Here is an 18,749-nt window from a genome sequence, read left to right on the forward strand (position 1 = left end):
GTATGTTCTGCACGTGTAGACGGCATGCAAACTAGGGGTATAAATGCAAAGGTGCATATGCGTGGCAAGGGTTCTGAAAGGTTCTGTGTGCTGGATGACGGAATAAAGAACATATTGTTTTATATAGTTTATCCTGGTCCTGGTCTCCTTTATTCTCGCAAACACACCACATGTGTGTGCACACATAGTGATCTCTATGGACGGCCATCTGGGTCAAAAATACGTTGTGCTGCTTTAGAGCGAGTCAGAATCTCATGGGACAGAAAAAAGGCAAGCACGTCATTCTGAAATGCCTCGCTTAAACAGCGCCCAATGTGCTGGAAATGTTGTGCAGTGATTTTTATATAGATTGTAGATTGTATATATTATATATTTTTTTGTTGCGACTTTCTGTTATGTGGAATGTAATAAACGAGAATCAAAACGGTGAGTTTTTTCCCCTTCATTTTACAACACCATTTCCACATTTGTTTTATCTGAAGTGTTAAAGGTACATTTCAGTTTTCGTTTGCTTGTTCAGCTACAAAAAGGCACAAGTAAACCTCATGTTATTACTTTATGAAAACGTGTCTGTGGCCACTGTTTACTGTGAAGAAACGGCAATGGCAAGGAATGAAAAAAAGAAATATTGTAACGTCTTGCTGTAAAATAAAGGCACACACACAGGGGCCACGCCCCCTGCTCTATGCTGTCTCTGCCTGCGTTCTGAGCAATATAATGGCTTTAATTACTTTTTGAAAAGGAACGAAGATTTTAATTATGAGCGAATATCCTAACATGAAAATCCTGTGTTCATCCCAGCACTAATATAAACTGAGATCTTCTTTTAACCTAAAGGTAAGATTTGTGAAATTATTTTGCTAACTACAATTACTTTCAGTCAAGCATGCTAAAGACGTGCTTCTATGTAGAGCTTGGTGTGTGTAGTTGGTGTCAGAGTAATTTTTATCAAAATCCAAATCAGCCAGTTCACTGTAACTGCTGCTTTAGTGAAATGTTCACTTTAACATGCAAATTTGGAAGTGACAAGAGCATCAGTACACTTGGCCTCTCTTTCCTTGATAACAGAAACAAAAAGGCATTGAAGCTGACCAAGATAAGACCCAGCTGTGCCTCAGACTAGAGACACGGATGAAAGGGGAGAGAAGATAGTGTAGCCTTGTGAAAATGTGTTGGAATCGATAACTCTAAACATACTCTATCCCTCTATAACATGCTCAAAATATGTTATGATCAATTCATTAAAGTTTGATATTCAATACACTTTTTTTAGATGTTGGCAATCTAGAATGTCAGGTCACATAAGAGCAGAAAATAATTGTAATATGTTATTGAATGAAATGAAATAACAGTAAGAGGAATTTGAAACCCATTTTTACATTAAACACATTTTAAGAAACCCAATCATTATTGTCGCTTGAGAATGTTCTTAGTGCAGTGTACTTAACAAGCTTTCAAACAAGGTGCACAGGTTTAAGTAAGTTAACATGCACTTTGACTTTTGGAAGGTAAAAATATATATATATTACAGCTAATTCAGTAAAATAAATACTCTTAATAATTTAGAAATACTAAAAGAAACTTAATATATTCAATTACAAACGTGTCAACTAGAAGTCTTTTTCAACATCTTCAGATCATTTAAAAGGTTTCTTTTAGTATGCCAGTTTAAAGTTGACATGTATCTGTATTTGAATTCAGCAGTGCAAATATGCAGAGACTACTGGGCTCATAGCACTAACACTATGATACCTTTGATACCAAGCTGCTGACCATGAAAGAGACTGTCTATTTCAAGGGCTTTATTATTAGAGTGGTTAAGTTACAGACTGAGACAAGCAAATTACATGCATATTACTGCTGGTACTGTACCGATAGTGTTGCCAAGATCAAAAACAGATATCATTGCAAGGTATAGAGCAATACATTCAATTACAGAGTGCGGGAAGGTGGAGGAGCTACTATATTTATAGTCGTCTTTAATCAATTGCAAAACTGCTACATTTCCAGTTTATCTGTGTGTGTTTCAGTCTATCTTGTGTTTTTGGTACTACTACAGGGTGTTAGGATAATGCTAAATTTTCAAAGCAACATAAAATACTTCTTAAAAGTCTGTACTGAATTATTGTAATCAGCCTGCATACACAGTAACATGACCCTTAGCCCTGATTAAAATCAACTGTACACCAGGGGTAGATAAAACACATCTAAGAAATCAGAAGATCTATTCTCTAAAAGTCTGTTCTTTTGAGCAGGGCCGACAATTAACTTTTAAAATTCAATGCTAACATAATGGGACATTTCTCATAGCCATTCTCAAAAGGCCCTATTAACAGAAGTGTGTTTTTTAAAGACCATTTCGATTAATTAAATCAAGTTTGCACTTCATGAAACCTTTTAAACAACAAACATTTGTGAATAGGGCCCAGATTGTTCGCTGTTCTGTGGGTCAGTAGATATGTGTTTTTACATTATGGCTTATCATATATCAGACAAAAATTTGGCATTTGTCTCGCGCATGAGTGTGTTTGAGGCTTGATTCAGTATACCTTATAAAACCACTTACCACACCATACCATGCCATGCTATACAAATTTAACTTCTATGGCATCCTTCATTTACAAGCATCCCAGGGCACTTTACAAAAACTAAAAAGAGCTCCAAACCACTCTATAGTAAATCAGAAAAAAATGTAAGTTAGGTTTAAAGTGTTAGAGAACACCCTGCAAAGTTTACATGAAACACATTGCATTGCTTTTGCAGTGTCACGTGTTGTACATATCATTATATTTTTTCAACATATGGCAAATTCTTTTGAAATTTTTATCACACATCATAGGTCTTAAGCAGAGATTCACACACTGGTATGCAGATACGCATGCGCACCAATAAAGAACAATGCAGACTGCCATATTGTTCTTTAAGATGAAAAGGCTTACCATCAGTACATTTAACAGGAAAGCATTTTTCATAAAGGCAGTGAGGGTGGTCACACTTGCAAGGTACCTGATACCTGCCTAACCTGATAGCAGGGATTCTATTAAGCCGATGCAGTTACAGGGAGAGGGGGTGAGAGGTGGTTTTGATGTTTGAAAGCTGTTACATTTAAATGTGAGTTTAACCATTTAACTTAAAATAATATATTTTTCCTCCACAGTTATATAAATAATGTTGTGCCGTCAAGTTAACGTGTTCAACAACACTAATAAAGTGACAAAGTGTTTGGGCTTTTGCTTTTGAATCCTCAGGGCAGCAATATTGGTGGTAGGATATTGAAATAAATAGAGAATGCGTGATGATTTGTTAAAAATTGTAATAACCAGCAATCAGGACCTACTTAAACATCCAGAAACTATTGTTGTGGTCTCTGACACTGCCATCCCAATTGATTGAACTGTCGGAGGAGGAGGCTAGACAGCAACTTGGATCACGCTCCTTGGATACACTGCGGTGTTTAGAAGAATAAAAATATATTTTTCTTGGCAAATGTTTCTGAGTAAAAGTTGAAAAAAAAAGTAATTCCCTAGTTAATTTACCTATGATGTGTGAATAAAAAAAATATAAAAACTATCAGGAATATGTTCAAAAAAATTCTGGAACACTTTTAAGAAAATTTATTGACAATCCAAATAGAACCTGGAAGTGAGTTCCAAAGTGTAGAATAACTAAATAGTTGTTAAGTGTACCCCGGGCCCCTCCATGTACAGAAGCAGATGCTATATTTCTTTATCCTGTAGCAGACTGGCTCACTTTTGCTCATAGCCATTCTTTATTACTGCTTCTCTAAGGACAAGACATCCAAGCACAGCTCCTGTGATCTGAAACAATGATTAAGACAACATGAATTCACTCACAAAATGGCTCATCCAAAAACGTAGGTTCAGGAACGAGGACTGTCCCCTACACACATTATATCATCCAAATTGGACAGAGCAATATAAATATATTGTGTTTGATTCATTCGCATCCCTCCACCTCCCCTGCCTCCCCCAGTTCAACCCTTGTAGCTACCTTGGTACTATCTGTTATGGGGGGGTCTACTGCCTCATCCAGCAGGCTACGTGGTGAACCCTCACATCAAGCAGGTTTGAGGCAATTTTTCATTTCTATACATCACATAATCATCAACCCAAATATGAATTATTCAAATCTCTGTGTTGTAGGGGTTGGTTATGGTTATCTATTTCATTATGGTTTGCTAAACACAGGATGTTACACTTCCCAGCTCAGCTCCTTTACCACTGTAAAAAGGGTCAACTGAAGTATTGCCATATGTGACAAACCTCAGCCCCCCCACACATTCATGTATAATACTGTACTTCTTCAGCTCTATAAAATACAATCTTATGAAAATGGAGAATTTAGAAAAGGGTACACTGATAATTACATGGGAATCAAAACATACTGTAATCAGTAGTCCTCTATTTTATTTTAAAGCAATCTTGCAATAATTATATGACGCAGCCCTTGCAGATGTCTTCCCGGAGTGTACCTCAGTGACGCAACAACAGAGACATGGCTTTATATAGATATTTAAATGTCAGTGCTCGCCTGCATTACCATGATTGTGGTAAAGCAACAATTTGAAGATGGCACTGTACATGCCGAGTTCAGAACAAACATGACTTCCCCTTGCTGTCTCCTGCATAATACGTATCCTACAATATCCTTTTCAACGTAATCATGAAGCTTTCATGAGTTTAGAGTTTTTGCAAAGGACATTAATAGCTGTTTCTGTAGGACTTTTTTATATTGATTCTTTCAAGTAAAATACAGAATGTATTATACTGTACAGTATATGTACAAGCTCCTGTCAGTCTGAAAATGCAATCACTTAATGTATTATACTGTATATGTACAAGCTGCTGTCAGTCTGAAAATGTAGTCTTTACCTCAACCAGCCCAAGGCCGATGCACACAGCTGCAATCCACTTCAGCTTCTTCTGCAGGAAGGTTTTAATTGACCCCACACAGCCCTGCAGGCAGAGAGGGAGAAAATGGTCGAACTAGGTGTTCCAGTACGCTAATCACGCAGAGTTACCAAAACCAACCACACTAACACTGCAGCATACTGTGCAACTGAGACTTAAACCCACAACCTCTCAAACTGCAGCCCAGAACTACAAGGGATGTTATTGATTTTAACATTGAAATGTTTTCAATGGTATGCCTGTCAAATATAGGTCAGCTGTAGTGTTTTTACAGTATACAGTACGATGTGTCTTTTCCATATTCCCATCAATGTTATACATGTAGTCTCATCCACATTCATTTTGTAGAATATCATAAAAAAAGTAATGAAAGCCCTATCATGATGGTCTTTTTGGCTGGTTACAGAAATTATGTTTAAACATGCTAACTTCAAGAAGCTTAAACATTTCAGAAGATTAATTGAATGCATGTTTCTTTCGTTGGATTTCCTTTGAACTCCTTTGCGCCATTTTGTAATCAAAATCCTGCAATATTCAGTATCATAGAGCCCTTACTATGTTGCTTTAGAAGTGGTTGGTTACAGTATGTGTGCTAAAATGTACCAGAATTTGCATCTTTAAAATATAGCCATTGTCATAGGGCTTGATCCACTTTATGATACTTAGCAAATATACTGCGTACTTTTTTTGTTTGCATATCTTATTGAAGTTTTGAATTATCTTTATCTTAAAATACATCATACAAATAAGTTCATCAGGACGATCACCTGTATCCCGGCAGTGATATCACACTATGACCGGTGTGTCGTGGTGTGTATTATGTGGGGACTGTTCTGTATTTTTTACTTTTCCCTCCCACCCCTGCCTGCAGCTCCTCTTTAACCTTGTAGTAGATGTTCCCTGCAGTGATATTGTTGCCACAATCCTCCCTCTCCACTCGACAGCAGGAATCCGGCACAGAGTTGTTCCTTTTCCAGCCGGAGCTCTCAAGCCAGTCCGTGTAGTTTTCGGCTCCACAGCAATGGAACTGGAAAGCAACAAAACACCTTGTGAGAGTGCTCAGTAACAGTAGCAAAGGATCCATGCAAGCTTCTTCCTCCTTTGAGCCCTATGCTGCCAGGTCTGTTTCTACTCTCCTCTTAATACAAATCATACATAAAAAAGTCACCTTTTGTGATTTAGCTTAGCTTTATGACTTATTCACTTATCACATCAGTTGCAAGCAAAATGCCTTTAATGCTTTTTTGTTATTGTAAAAAAAAACACTTAAGTCAGTAATTTGCAATGTAAAGATTATACAAAGAGTGGTACGGGTATAGAATGGGTTCCCAAGCCAGGTTGTTGATGCTGAGTCATTGGGATCCTGAAGGAACAACTTGACAGAGTTTTGGGATCAATCAGCTACTAGGAAATGGATTAGCACTGATGAATGATCTGTTGTTTGTAAATGTTCTTATGTTCGTATGCTCTTATGTACACATAACTAGCACCTTTATAATAGTAGTTTATAGAGTAACAACTCTACTGGCATTTTAGGTTACAGCTTCTTACAAACAAGAAAAAAATGACGTCTCATACATCTGATAAACTGGCAAGCGTTTAAAGTTTAAAGTCTTGTTTTTTATTTTTTAAAGCTGGCAAAATTGATTATAGGTCGATTTCCATTGCCACTGTATCATGTCTTGTTGTTTCCAGTGATGACATCAACTCAGTTATGAGTAGGTATGAGTATCCAGATTACTTTGAGTTTTCATTTCTTGTTCCTGTACCTTATCCTGGATGTCATCAATGATTGCCACCAGGTTGGGGTTGTACTCGATGATCACTTTCTTGGCTTGGTTTTTAATTTTCCCCTCTACCTGTAGGGAACAATAAAAAAGTGCCACCTTAAAGAAATAACTGTTTATCAAATCAAAAGACATACACTTTATTGCTGTGCTTGCTGGGTATAGAAATGTCACTCTAGGACATTAAATACTAAGTACTTGGATTAGAATAACTACTAATTTGATAGTCGAAGCTTACTAAGTCATGTATTTCATAATGGCTGGTGCTCTATTTATGAACGTACTGTTCCGTAACATTTTGTTGTTTGTGCGCTATAGTTTAAAACAGCTTGGAATTTTTTTTAAGCATTTATTAATTTTCTAAATTGTCATGGATTGCAGCAGCAGCTGCACTTCTGTCCATCTGAAACCGCACACTTCACAATTACCTCACAATCGCGATGAGAGGTTAGTTGACTACCAGTTTCTGAGGTCGACTGTCACTTTACTAGTCACATGCCACACCTAACGTGTACTAGAGGGATTGGATAAAGAGAGTATTTTAAGTTTATTTTGTTTTCTAAATATTATTGTACTACCCTGAAGCACCATGGAAAGGCCTCAGCATTGCCTGCCATGACATCTGCTTTTATTTATCATGAAACTCCAGAATCATGGTCATAATCATCGATAACTCTTAAACACTCAATACAGCCCAATTTAGAAGTACTGAAATAAAATAAGATTACATTAAATTATAAATCAAGTCCCCATTGGATTAGCAGCAACTACACTTGTATTTACGCTGGGAGTGCAGATCTCACACTCAATGTCAATGACAAAGCATTGTAAACATTTAAACCATAATATGTTTTATATAAAAATATTAAGTACATTAATATTAGGAAATTGTCTGTTTTTTTTTTATTTCAAGTTAATGACTTGTAATATGTTTAGAAGTGTTCAGTGGCTACCTCTTTTCAAGTTAAGAGTGTGCATTCTCTTGCACTGTTTGTATGACAGACCCGACAAAGCAAAGAGTAGATGAGAAATACACTCTCAACGATTAAAGGATTTACAACCTGCTTCCACATGCTTGTTCTGGGTTCCTCAGTTGTCTAAATCCCCTCTCCCCCCTCCCCCCTCCCTGCCCCTCCTCGTGGCCTGCTCAGAGAAGCTTGTCTCCACTATCACCGCAGTACCTTGGAGCGGAAGACATACAGCACGATCCCTGCTGCCATCTCAATGATCAGGATGATGATCAGGACAGCCGTGAACTGAAACAGAAATAACAGCAGCCCCTCATTTCATTACACTGAAACTGAAACACAAATAACAGCAGCCCCTCATTTCATTACACTGAATTTGTTTGGCAACACTTTCAAATAATGGGCACAGTTCTAACAAACACAAACAACAGGACACTAGAAAAAAACTCTCCTGTCAGCACCCTTATAAAAATGTATCACAGTAAAGCATAGCAAGAATAGTAATAAGGCATAATGAATGTATGGTAAAGCATAGGTAAGCACTGTAAAGCCCACAGAGGTACTGTAAAGCATAGGTTAGCACTGTAAAGCCCAGAGAGTTATGGTAAAGCATATTGAAAAGCATGGGAAACTATGGTAAACTATAGTAAATGCATAGTATAACCTTGAAAAAAGCATGGAAAAACTGCAAAATGACCATGCAAATTTACCATGGTAGACTTTAATGGTAGACTAAAGTATTTATGAGCACGTGGGGGGGGGGGGGGGGGTTATTTAAACAGATCCAACACCACATACACAGGTAGTACCATAGTTATGAGAAAAGAGTAGTGAGACATAAAAAATACATTTTTAATTTGATCACCAAGTTTTGAAATTCAGGCCCTAAGGATTGTCATTTTAAATGTAGTAACCTAAAAAGAAAGCATGTTTCATAAAGAAAGCATGTTTCTTAAAGAAAGCCTGCTTCATCTAGAAAGCCTGCTTCATCAAGAAAGCATGTTTCTTAAAGAAAGCCTGCTTCATCTAGAAAGCCTGCTTCATCAAGAAAGCATGTTTCTTAAAGAAAGCCTGCTTCATCTAGAAATCCTGCTTCATAAAGAAAGCATGTTTCTTAAAGAAAGCCTGCTTTATCTAGAAAGCCTGCTTCATAAAGAAAGCCTTTCATAAAGAAAGCCTGCTTCATCAAGAAAGCCTGCTTTATCTAGAAAGCCTGCTTCATAAAGAAAGCCTGTTTCATAAAAAAGTCTGCTTCATCAAGAAAGCCTGCTTCATAAAGAAAGCCTGCTTCATAAAGAAAGTCTGCTTCATAAAGAAAGCCTGCTTCATAAAAAAAGCCTGCTTCATCTAGAAAGCAATGATTCATTTAGAAAGCCAGCCCTGGGACAGTACACTCACCAGTCCCAGCAGATATCTGTTGTCAGTCCACGCCCCGAAGCAGCCCAGGAAAGAGATGGCAGTGATGACCACGCCCACCACAATGATGACGACGGCACACTGGGAGAGTCCGCCCCCCGTAAAAGACTCAAACTGAGCATAGGAGGAGCGAGACACGGCCCCCATCACTATGAGAGCAATCCCAGAGGCCTGCCGTTCAACAAATGAGAAATACAACAGCAATGTACAAACAAATAATACTAGAGGAAGCAATACATTTCCACAGTGGCTCTTACAGCAATAATTGAAATTGTGTTTTTTCTTTTATATTTAGGTGCTTTCATCTGATTCAGTGGTTGCTCTTCAGTTCTCGTTACCTGCCATATACATATAACATATGCTGGATCAGCCAATCTGTCTTAATAGAAGTCACAGTCAGCACCATCTAGTGAACAGCTACCTTGTATCAAGAATCATTGTGAATTGCTGGCAATAAGCAGTTTTGTATTAATTGGTACTAATATAAAGAGAGTTTGACCTATAGCAGGCAACAAGAACTGAGAGCACCCAGGTTAAAGCACCTTACCATTCATGTGTTGATCTCTGGCCTGTGGTCTTTGCAGTGCTGGGGTTTGGCATTTGCTACCTCATGCTTACTGCTGATAAATGCAAGTATAGTTCTACTCCAAATGTTATCCATTTATTACTAATGCAGAATGACCAGGTGGGTGTTTCCTTTTATCCCAGGAAAGCGGTTTTTGACAGGTCTAACACATACAAGATATTTATACCCATTTATATACATACTACCTAGATAATGCACTATCAACACGTGTTGAAATCATGGGACTAGCATTCACTTCATTCACAATCAATCTTTCAACACGTGATAATACTGCATTATTCAGATGGCAGGAATAGAGTTTGGTTGGGTTTGAATAGTCAATAAATGCCCTCTCCCCCAGTCTTCTATCATTCCTTGAATTGTGGGTGATCACTGCACTTGTCAGATGGCTTGCTCATTAAAATCATTTACTTATCTGAAGAGAAGGCTATTATCTATTCAGGAATACCAAGATATTTAGTAAGCAAGAAGTCAAGCAAAGTAAAACACAATGTTGGAGATCGTCCAGAGATACAATGTTTGTCAAGGAGTATAAATATGAATATATACACTGCTGTGCAAAAGTCTTAGACATGTTGCATTTTTCTACTCTGATGCATTATGAGCATCAACAATTTACTCAAAGCCTCCACTAGTGTTTTCTACTATTATTACAACCTTGACTTGCATAAAGAAGGAAAAACACTGAGTGAAATAGCTTGCATCACTCGATTTTCAAAGTGTGGTATCCGAAGCATAATCAACAAGTACAGAGAAACATCATCTGTAATTGACAAACCCAGGACTGGAAGACCAGTTGACAAGGTGGTCTGACAAGGATGAGCAATACTTGAAGATAATATCCTTAAGGAATAGAAAGAAGACATGCGTTGAATTGACAACAGAACTGGCAGAAGGCACAGGTGTCGTTGTCCATCCATCAACAGTCCAAAGCACCTTTGACCATTGTTCCATAGTCCAATTGTTGTGTTATTGTGCATATTTTAGCCTTTTAGTCTTGTTCCCCTTTCTTAACAGAGATATTCTTACTGCAACACATCCTTTAAGTCCTGATTTCAAGAGTGACCTTTGTACTGATGTGAGTGATGCAAGCTATTTCACTCAGTGTTTTTCCTTTTATGCAAGTCAAGGTTGTTATAATAGTAGAAAACACTAGTGGAGGCTTTGAGTAAATTGTTGATGCTCATAATGGATCAGAGTAGAAAAATGCAGCATGTCTAAGACTTTTGCACAGCAGTGTATTGCTGTGTAACAGGGCAGAGGCTGTGCATGAACCAGCGACCACACACGCTGCAATCGAGAGTGTTTACTTCAAAAGAGCCAGGCTCGTCTGCAGGTGTGGTACAGTAATAGAGCGCTTAACCTCACCTCACCACCAGGGGACAGAATCTGTAAAACAGCAGTGGATCACAAAACACTGCCCGTTATACTTGGATTACACGTCATGTTGTCTCAAGGGATGTTAATCCATTCAGCTCTTAATATTTCAGACCTGTCCATCAACAACTGCAGCCACAATATTTTATATAACTGTTTAGATATATTTTTTTACTTTTAAGCAAGATTGTTTATATATCGATTAGTTAATTGCTCCTCTCTCAGTACCCAGAGTGACCAGTGTTGGGAGTCATCCTGTGCACTTACCCAGAACACAGAATTGAAGAAGATGAGCAGGAACTTGATGCATCCTATTTTTTCAATCTTGTCAAGCATTACTGTAGCTGCAACAAGCACAGAGAAAAAGTCTGAGTAGATACAGTTTTCAGGTGTCCCTAGTGCCTGACCTTGTAAAAGACCTATCAGAAGCACAAGGTGAGGTATTCGATTGTGATTTTGTGGTTGCACCGAGTTGTTCTTGGCCACTGCGCTCCTGCAGGTTAGGGGGAGTTTTCCACACAGCGACCCCTACTGGACAGGCAGTGCTCAGAGGTGATTGATAAGACGTGAGAGGGACCTGTTCATTTCCAGTTCTGCTGCATTGCTACTGGGTTACACTGGTTATGTGACCCTTTTTCCAGATGTTCCACTCTTAGAAAGTGCATTTCAAAAATCTAGGAAAGTATAGTACGATGATATTATGATGACGTCCAAATTCGAGGGGAAAAAAATTATATTCTGGGTATCAAAAGTCATTGTGAACATTGTAATTCACCCTGGGCATTTCAACGGGTTAAATACTGAATTAATTAAAAAAATAAATAAATACATAAATACATAAAGGTTTTCTTGCATGTTGAAACAAATATTGATGAGATTTACTAAGCTTTGCTACGTTTTTTTAAAAAAGGAAACATAGCAGATCCTTTAGTGCACTCATTTTATTTCAAGTAACCTTCAACATTTAAGCTGTTCATTTTCTTTGTGCTCTATTACCTTGAAATTAAACTAGGAAATCATTTACAGAGCCACCTAATATGGAACCACCAGCTTGGACATACAGAACACCAGAAAGACAGTTTAATGTAGACTCTAGAGATTAAACCTGCTGTACGTTTCGAACAGATCATTACCATTAACAATCTACACATTCAACATATTTGGTAAATTGCAACATACTGGGGATGATCCTATGGTTAGTGCGGAGGACAACACTATTGATAGTCTACAGAGAGGAGGAGTTTTCAATCTGGGGTACTCGCACCCCTGGGGGTACTTCTAAGGGTCATAGGCGGTACACAGAAGAAAGTAAAATATAATAATGATAAACAGCATTTTATATTATCTCTAAACCACTGTGCATAAATATTTTATTTTTGTTTAGCAGCTTAAAGTTCACAGTCTGGCTATAGTTTCAAAATTATAATCTACATGTACGCATGTGTGATTTCGATTGAACGTGTTTCCTCTCCGATTACTATTAGGCATGACTGCATTTTAGTAACAGCAATAGCGGTTGTTTTAATTAGTTTTGGTGTCTGAGAGAGTAAATCCAGATTACATACCGTGTTTTACAATCCTATTATCGTTTCTCAAGTCAACAGTTATGCTGAGATGGGAAGTAAATGGTAATGTGATAAACATTTACAGTGCAGACTGTTTTGCAGGTTATTTATAATAACTTTGCTGAATAGAAACTGAATACATGTGTTTCTGAAGAGATTCCCAAATACTGTCTTTTTATTCTGTGCATCCAAATTACAAGTTTTAAGAATTACTGTTTGGCATTCTGTCCTAAACCAGCAGATTTTCAACCCCAAACTGTTGTGACATCAATTATATATTAAATGAATGTAATTTCTTAATCAGATGATTCTGCCTTTTATTGCAACTGTGTAAAAAGTGTAAAGAGGTACTTCAGCTGAAACCTCCAGACAGAAGGGGTACAGTTTTAAAAACAGGTTAGAAAACCACTGGTCTGCAGGATAGTTTCAATTGAAACGAACAGAGCCCTTCAACATACTGTAGTCTGCATGTAGGGTTTGAGATGTTCTCTATGTATCAGTCACCTGCCCCAGAGATGATTGTAAAACACTGTATTATGTGTTTCTTAGTCTAAGGGAGCTGTACTAATATGAATTGTTATACAAATATGAATAGAACCCCTTGATGTGTATTTTCAACATATCTAACACAGCATTGAGTTAAGCAGAATTCGGAACGTGTAAATCAAATAAAGTACATTGATATTAATTTAAATGCCATCTTTTGTAACTGATGATACTTTAAAAAATGAAGAAAAAAAACCATTAGGTTACATTTTACACTTACAAGTAAAAGATTTTTTGCAAAAAGCCTGTTTGCTGGATTTCATTAATCAATGCTAAAAAGAAACAAATATTGTCAAATTGGACAACGATAATTAGGACAGTTTCTCTAATTCCTAATAACTATTCTTTTCAACTTCAGATACTGAATATATTTGCAGTAAGTGTTTGTGGCAATGTGCCCCGTCCCTGTGTGCATTTGTATGTTGCGTGTGTAAATGTTGGTGTATAGTCATTGGTACACGGGATATAAACGGGTCTGTGTTTCACGTGTATTTAAAAAGTGTATATTTGTATTTAGGTACGGGATTGCACATCACGCACGTGCATTTAAAATATAATATGTGAACACGGGGTTTCACGTAATGAATTCACGTGCTGGGATTCAAGTGAGTAATTAATTAGTAATTGAATCCCAGCACAACAGTATAAATAGATGCACGTTTAGTCACTCGTGGTTGGGAGAGCGAGAGAGAGAGAGAGAGAGAGAGAGAGAGAGAGAGAGAGAGAGAGAGAGAGAGAGAGAGAGAGAGAGAGAGAGAGAGAGAGAGAGAGAGAGAGAGAGAGAGAGAGAGAGAGAGAGAGAGAGAGAGAGAGAGAGAGAGAGAGAGAGAGAGAGAGAGAGAGAGAGAGAGAGAGAGAGAGAGAGAGAGAGAGAGAGAGAGAGAGAGAGAGAGAGAGAGAGAGAGTTAAAGAGCGTAAAGATAAGTGTTTGTTCTCACCGTGTTTGTTTGTCTGTCCGTGCACCGTTTGTTTAGTGTCAGTCGTTTTGTCTGTCTGTTTATTTTGGCTATAGTGCCGTGTCCTGTTTTGTATTCCATTGTTTAAACCTTTTATTTTGTCATTAAACGCTGAGTGCAGCCATTGCACTCAGCTCATCACAACCACCGTCTCTGTATTCCTTCCTGCTTCTGGTCTGACGCCACCCACTCTGGCCGTCTTTGTGACAGTGTTATAGAAATTTAATTGACACCTATATGTCACTCTCTTCAGCGCTGAAAGGGTATCTTAATTGCATCTTTTAAAAAATGCTTTATGACAATGTACTGAAAATGCTAATTATAATTATACACAAATATAGAATGAAGAAACATGTAAGAAAACACCATAAACAATGGAGCTTTAAAATGATAGTTGAAATATACAGTACAAGAATGCAGCACTCTTCTTACTCGCCTGCCCCGCCCCACTCATTGCCATTATCCATACACCAAGTAGCAATGAGCAGTTTAACCCTGAGGTCTGTACTGAAGCTGGGGACCAGCTGATCCTGAGCTTTGTTCCCTGAATTTCTACATTGCAATACTATGATAGTACAAAGCTGGAGAAGATCTGCAGATAGTACCGTACTAGCAAGTACTCAACTTAATACAGAACTAAGCACTAAATTACCAAGTTCGTTACAATTGAGCAGTTGGGATCTATTCAATTAATCTAAAGCATAGCCAGTGTGAAAACCAACAGTTTAACTATTTAAAATACGACCAACTCTGCCATTTTACTGACACTTACAGACAAAAACTAGACTTAAGTTTCAAACTCACTATATATAAATGTTGTTTTGACAAAGTCTCTTTTTTATAATAATTTAAACAATGAGATCAATTGAATGTACCCCATTAATGTTGCAAGGAAATAATGCAAGAACCATATTGTTGATTGACACTGTATCACCAAAACAAGTCTGTCAGTAACGTACATCCCCTGCCACAGCTGTAAATTCAAATTTAAAACATCAGTATGATGAAAAGGTTGATGATGATTAAATACAGTAACAGTATGTACAGATAAGTATAAAATAAGAATTAGCAATGAATGTTTAATCACAATTTCATAAGCGATTCTCCAGATATATGGAAAATGTACAAGTGACATACGTACGGACAGATGAATGGACAGACACTTTTGTATATCCCATACATACGACCCCTCCTCTATATCCTCTTTGCAGAGGATTTCACCCCAGTAGTGGATGTCTCTGTAATGATGTTTACCAAGCCTATTCTTTTCACTAAGACCTATTTTTTCAGAATTACAGTATAGCAAGTAAAGCTCTGAAAGATCAAATAACCTTACCTTATTTTTCTCCCTTTTGATATGAAATACAAATGAAATGAATGGACTAAGAGACTGTATCAAATGCTCTCTTGTCTGCCAGTGTCTAGGTGTGCACTGTCTGGGTGTTGGCTTCCACTTCATTGCTTCCAAGTAAGATCAGATTAGAATATGCTTTAGTGATATTAAAAACATTTAGTGTCATATGCAAAGCATAACAGTGAAATCCTGTGGCATGTGTTGTTGCTGTAACAAGGTCACTGTGCTGATAGTTTGGCTATCATACAGAAAGCAGTTTGATTAAGCAGATTAGCATCAGTATCTTTCAGAAGCTCTATTGTACAAGTGTTTTTCATTCCAGCCGTGAGTCACCATAAGATAGTGTCAGGAGTTATGTCTGTGTGACTTTACAGGTAAGTATATTCTGTAATAACCTTCTCTTCTATACCCCACGGGTTGTTTGGATCACAGACTGACCACCCCAGGGGCGCACAGGAACCACTCACAGGTTTGTTTTTTTTACACAAAGAAATGTCAACAACAAGAGCACCTATACCCCCTAAAATAACAATGGTTCCCCCATGGATGCTATAATTCAATATCCACACGGTAAGTATTCAGGTAAGTAAAAAGTATAGTTCAGTCCCACCGGAGGATTTAAAAATGTCCCACACTATTTAGGAGGAATTATGTCCACAATACCGTTATAGTGTCACCTGACCTTCACTGGCCACAGAGTGTCTTATTCCTCAAAGGACAAAAGACAGTCTTCTCCAAAGTGGTCTTCACTATAATGCAGGCACTTAACGCTGATTGGCTGTTGACAATGTTTTTACCCTGCAATTAAACAGTACAATACACGACAGAAGTGATTTATTCAATACACACCATCTTAAACTTACAATAAATATTCACATTGTTGTGATGTCTTTTAAAGTTTTTTTTTTTAAATGAATGATATTCCTTTCCTCACATTTGCTCTTTTCGGAGGCATGACAGTAAAATGGCTAGAATTACAAGAAGCAAAACCAAGAGAAACACAAACTTCATGAAATTGAAGAAAACTAAAATTCTTGGACAGCTGGTGTTTTTATGGATTTGATGAAACATAAAGAAATGGTAATCGACTTAAAAAGAGTTCGTCTTGAAAATGTAAACGGTCTGTTACGATAATTCTATGCTTCAGTGTGTAATTCGGCTGGCCAGGAGTACTCAGTTTTGTTATGTTAGCCTCTGTGCTGGTCTCAATCACTCCGTAAACAGTGCTGACATAAGCCACAAAGCCTGTTAGTGACCAAACATTTAAAAATGGCAATAATGTACAGTACTGTGCAAAAGTTTTAGGCAGGTGTGAAAAAATGCTGTAAAGTAAGAATGCTTTCAAAATTAGACATGTTAATAGTTTATATTTATCAATTAACAAAATGCAAAGTGAGTGAACAGAAGAAAAATCTACATCAAATCAATATTTGGTGTGACCACCCTTTGCCTTCAAAACAGCATCAATTCTTCTAGGTACACTTACACACAATTTTTGAAGGAACTCGGCAGGTAGGTTGGCCCAAACATCTTGGAGAACTAACCACAGTTCTGTGGATTTAGGCAGCCTCAGTTGCTTCTCTCTCTTCATGTAATCCCAGACAGACTCGATGATGTTGAGATCAGGGCTCTGTGTGGGCCATACCATCACTTCCAGGACTCCTTGTTCTTCTTTACGCTGAAGATAGTTCTTAATGACTTTCGCTGTATGTTTGGGGTCGTTGTCATGCTGCAGAATAAATTTGGGGCCAATCAGATGCCTCCCTGATGGTATTGCATGATGGATAAGTATCTGCCTGTACTTCTCAGCATTGAGAAGACCATTAATTCTGACCAAATCCCCAACTCCATTTGCAGAAATGCAGCCCCAAACTTGCAAGGAACCTCCACCATGCTTCACTGTTGCCTGCAGACACTCATTCGTGTACCGCTCTCCAGCCCTTCGGCGAACAACTGCCTTCTGCTACAGCCAAAGATTTCAAATTTGATTTAGATTTTTCTTCTGTTCACTCACTTTGCATTTAGTTAATTGATAAATATAATCTATTAACATGTCTATTTTTGAAAGCATTCTTACTTTACAGCATTTTTTCACACCTGCCTAAAACTTTTGCACAGTACTGTATTTTTGTTATGTTGGCTTCTCCAGGTTAGTGGCAGTAATGTATGGATAGTGAACTTTGTCTTTGCCTCCTTTTCTGTATCTCTTCATTATCAACAGAAATACATGCTTGGCATTTTTTTTAATGACTGATCACTCACTGTAACAGGGAGAGACCTGGACTGGCCGTCTGACGCATGCACGATGCTGCAGGAAGGGGGCGGCAGTCCCGTGGGGTCTGCCTGCCAGTCATGGCGGTGACACGGAGAGGTGAGGAAGAGGGTGTGTGTGCTTTCCCCCTCTCTGAGTGGCTGGGAGGCGGACTTTAATGGGATTGCTAACCTATAAAGTAACACTCTGTTGTTTCCTCAGATCTGCCCCTTTAGACTGGAACAACGAGCAAAGCGGTCTCGTTTTGACTACCGAGGGACGGGGGGATAACAAACGCCCGGAAAGAAAAATCAAAGAAAATAATTTTAAAGAACGAAAGGGAAAAGTGGGGGATCGTTGGGCAGCCCCAGTATTGTTGTGAGTTGGAGACAGCAGAGTGTAGGACGGAGTCCTGGGTCGTACGGGTAGAGGCGACTGGGGAGATTCACGCTGTGAAGTCCAGCACATTTATTTTGTAGTTTTTTCCTTACTGTGTTTTATTTTCCCTGTTTCTTTTTGCCTTTTTCGTTTTTATAATTTGTGAGCACCTGCGAGTGCCGGACTTTACCTGAGTACCCTGCCGTGGACTGTACCTGAGTACCCTGCCGTGGTATTCCCCGTTGGTTCTGGATACCATAGCTGGTAGCCAGACCACGGACCACAAGCGCCCTCTACGGGCTCAAAGAAGTCAGTGCACCGCACCAAAATACAAAAGAAAATAATAAAACTGAGCACCTGTGTGGTGTTGTCAAATACCATTTCTGTCTCCCGTGTCAGTGAATACCCGCACCCTCCCACACTCACCAACAAGGCTAACATAGTGGTTTATGTCAACACTCTTTACGGAGTGATTGAAAAAAGCATGGTGGCTAACATAACAAAATTGTTAGCCTCCATGCCTCCAACCCAACTACAGTTGTATGTTAATACAACACAACGCATGCCATGTCGTGTGTTATCCCTTACCATATAAGCTACTGTGTTGAGTGCACGTGAGTGCAATTTGGGGTTT

General features: G+C 38.3%; 1 protein-coding gene across 1 annotated transcript; it reads right to left on the reverse strand.

Annotated features, from left to right (window-relative positions):
• Nucleotides 1–1,787: 1,787 nt before the first annotated feature.
• LOC117433369 (CD63 antigen-like) lies at nucleotides 1,788–15,593 on the reverse strand. The gene is made up of 8 exons (XM_034055550.3): nucleotides 15,469–15,593; nucleotides 11,333–11,409; nucleotides 9,085–9,273; nucleotides 7,900–7,974; nucleotides 6,701–6,790; nucleotides 5,815–5,958; nucleotides 4,893–4,976; nucleotides 1,788–3,818 (listed from the first exon to the last, which is right to left on the reverse strand). Exons 2-8 carry the CDS (start codon nucleotides 11,399–11,401, stop codon nucleotides 3,747–3,749), a joined length of 723 nt encoding a protein of 240 aa, XP_033911441.1. The 5' UTR covers nucleotides 11,402–11,409; nucleotides 15,469–15,593; the 3' UTR covers nucleotides 1,788–3,746.
• Between the last annotated feature and the right edge of the window lie 3,156 nt (nucleotides 15,594–18,749).

This window comes from Acipenser ruthenus, chromosome 33 (assembly GCF_902713425.1).
Source record: "Acipenser ruthenus chromosome 33, fAciRut3.2 maternal haplotype, whole genome shotgun sequence".
Taxonomy (NCBI): Eukaryota; Metazoa; Chordata; class Actinopteri; order Acipenseriformes; family Acipenseridae; genus Acipenser; species Acipenser ruthenus.

What these genes read in the sequence shown, in the direction of transcription:
- LOC117433369 (XM_034055550.3), bottom strand. Translation starts at nt 11,401, where the DNA reads ATGCTTGACAAGATTGAAAAAATAGGATGCATCAAGTTCCTGCTCATC. An exon ending in TGTATGTCTTCCGCTCCAAG is followed by an intron (nt 6,791 to 7,899) that starts GTACTGCGGTGA and finishes TGTTCCCTACAG; the next exon opens with GTAGAGGGGAAAATTAAAAA. An exon ending in TCGGCCTTGGGCTGGTTGAG is followed by an intron (nt 3,819 to 4,892) that starts GTAAAGACTACA and finishes TCATTGTTTCAG; the next exon opens with ATCACAGGAGCTGTGCTTGG.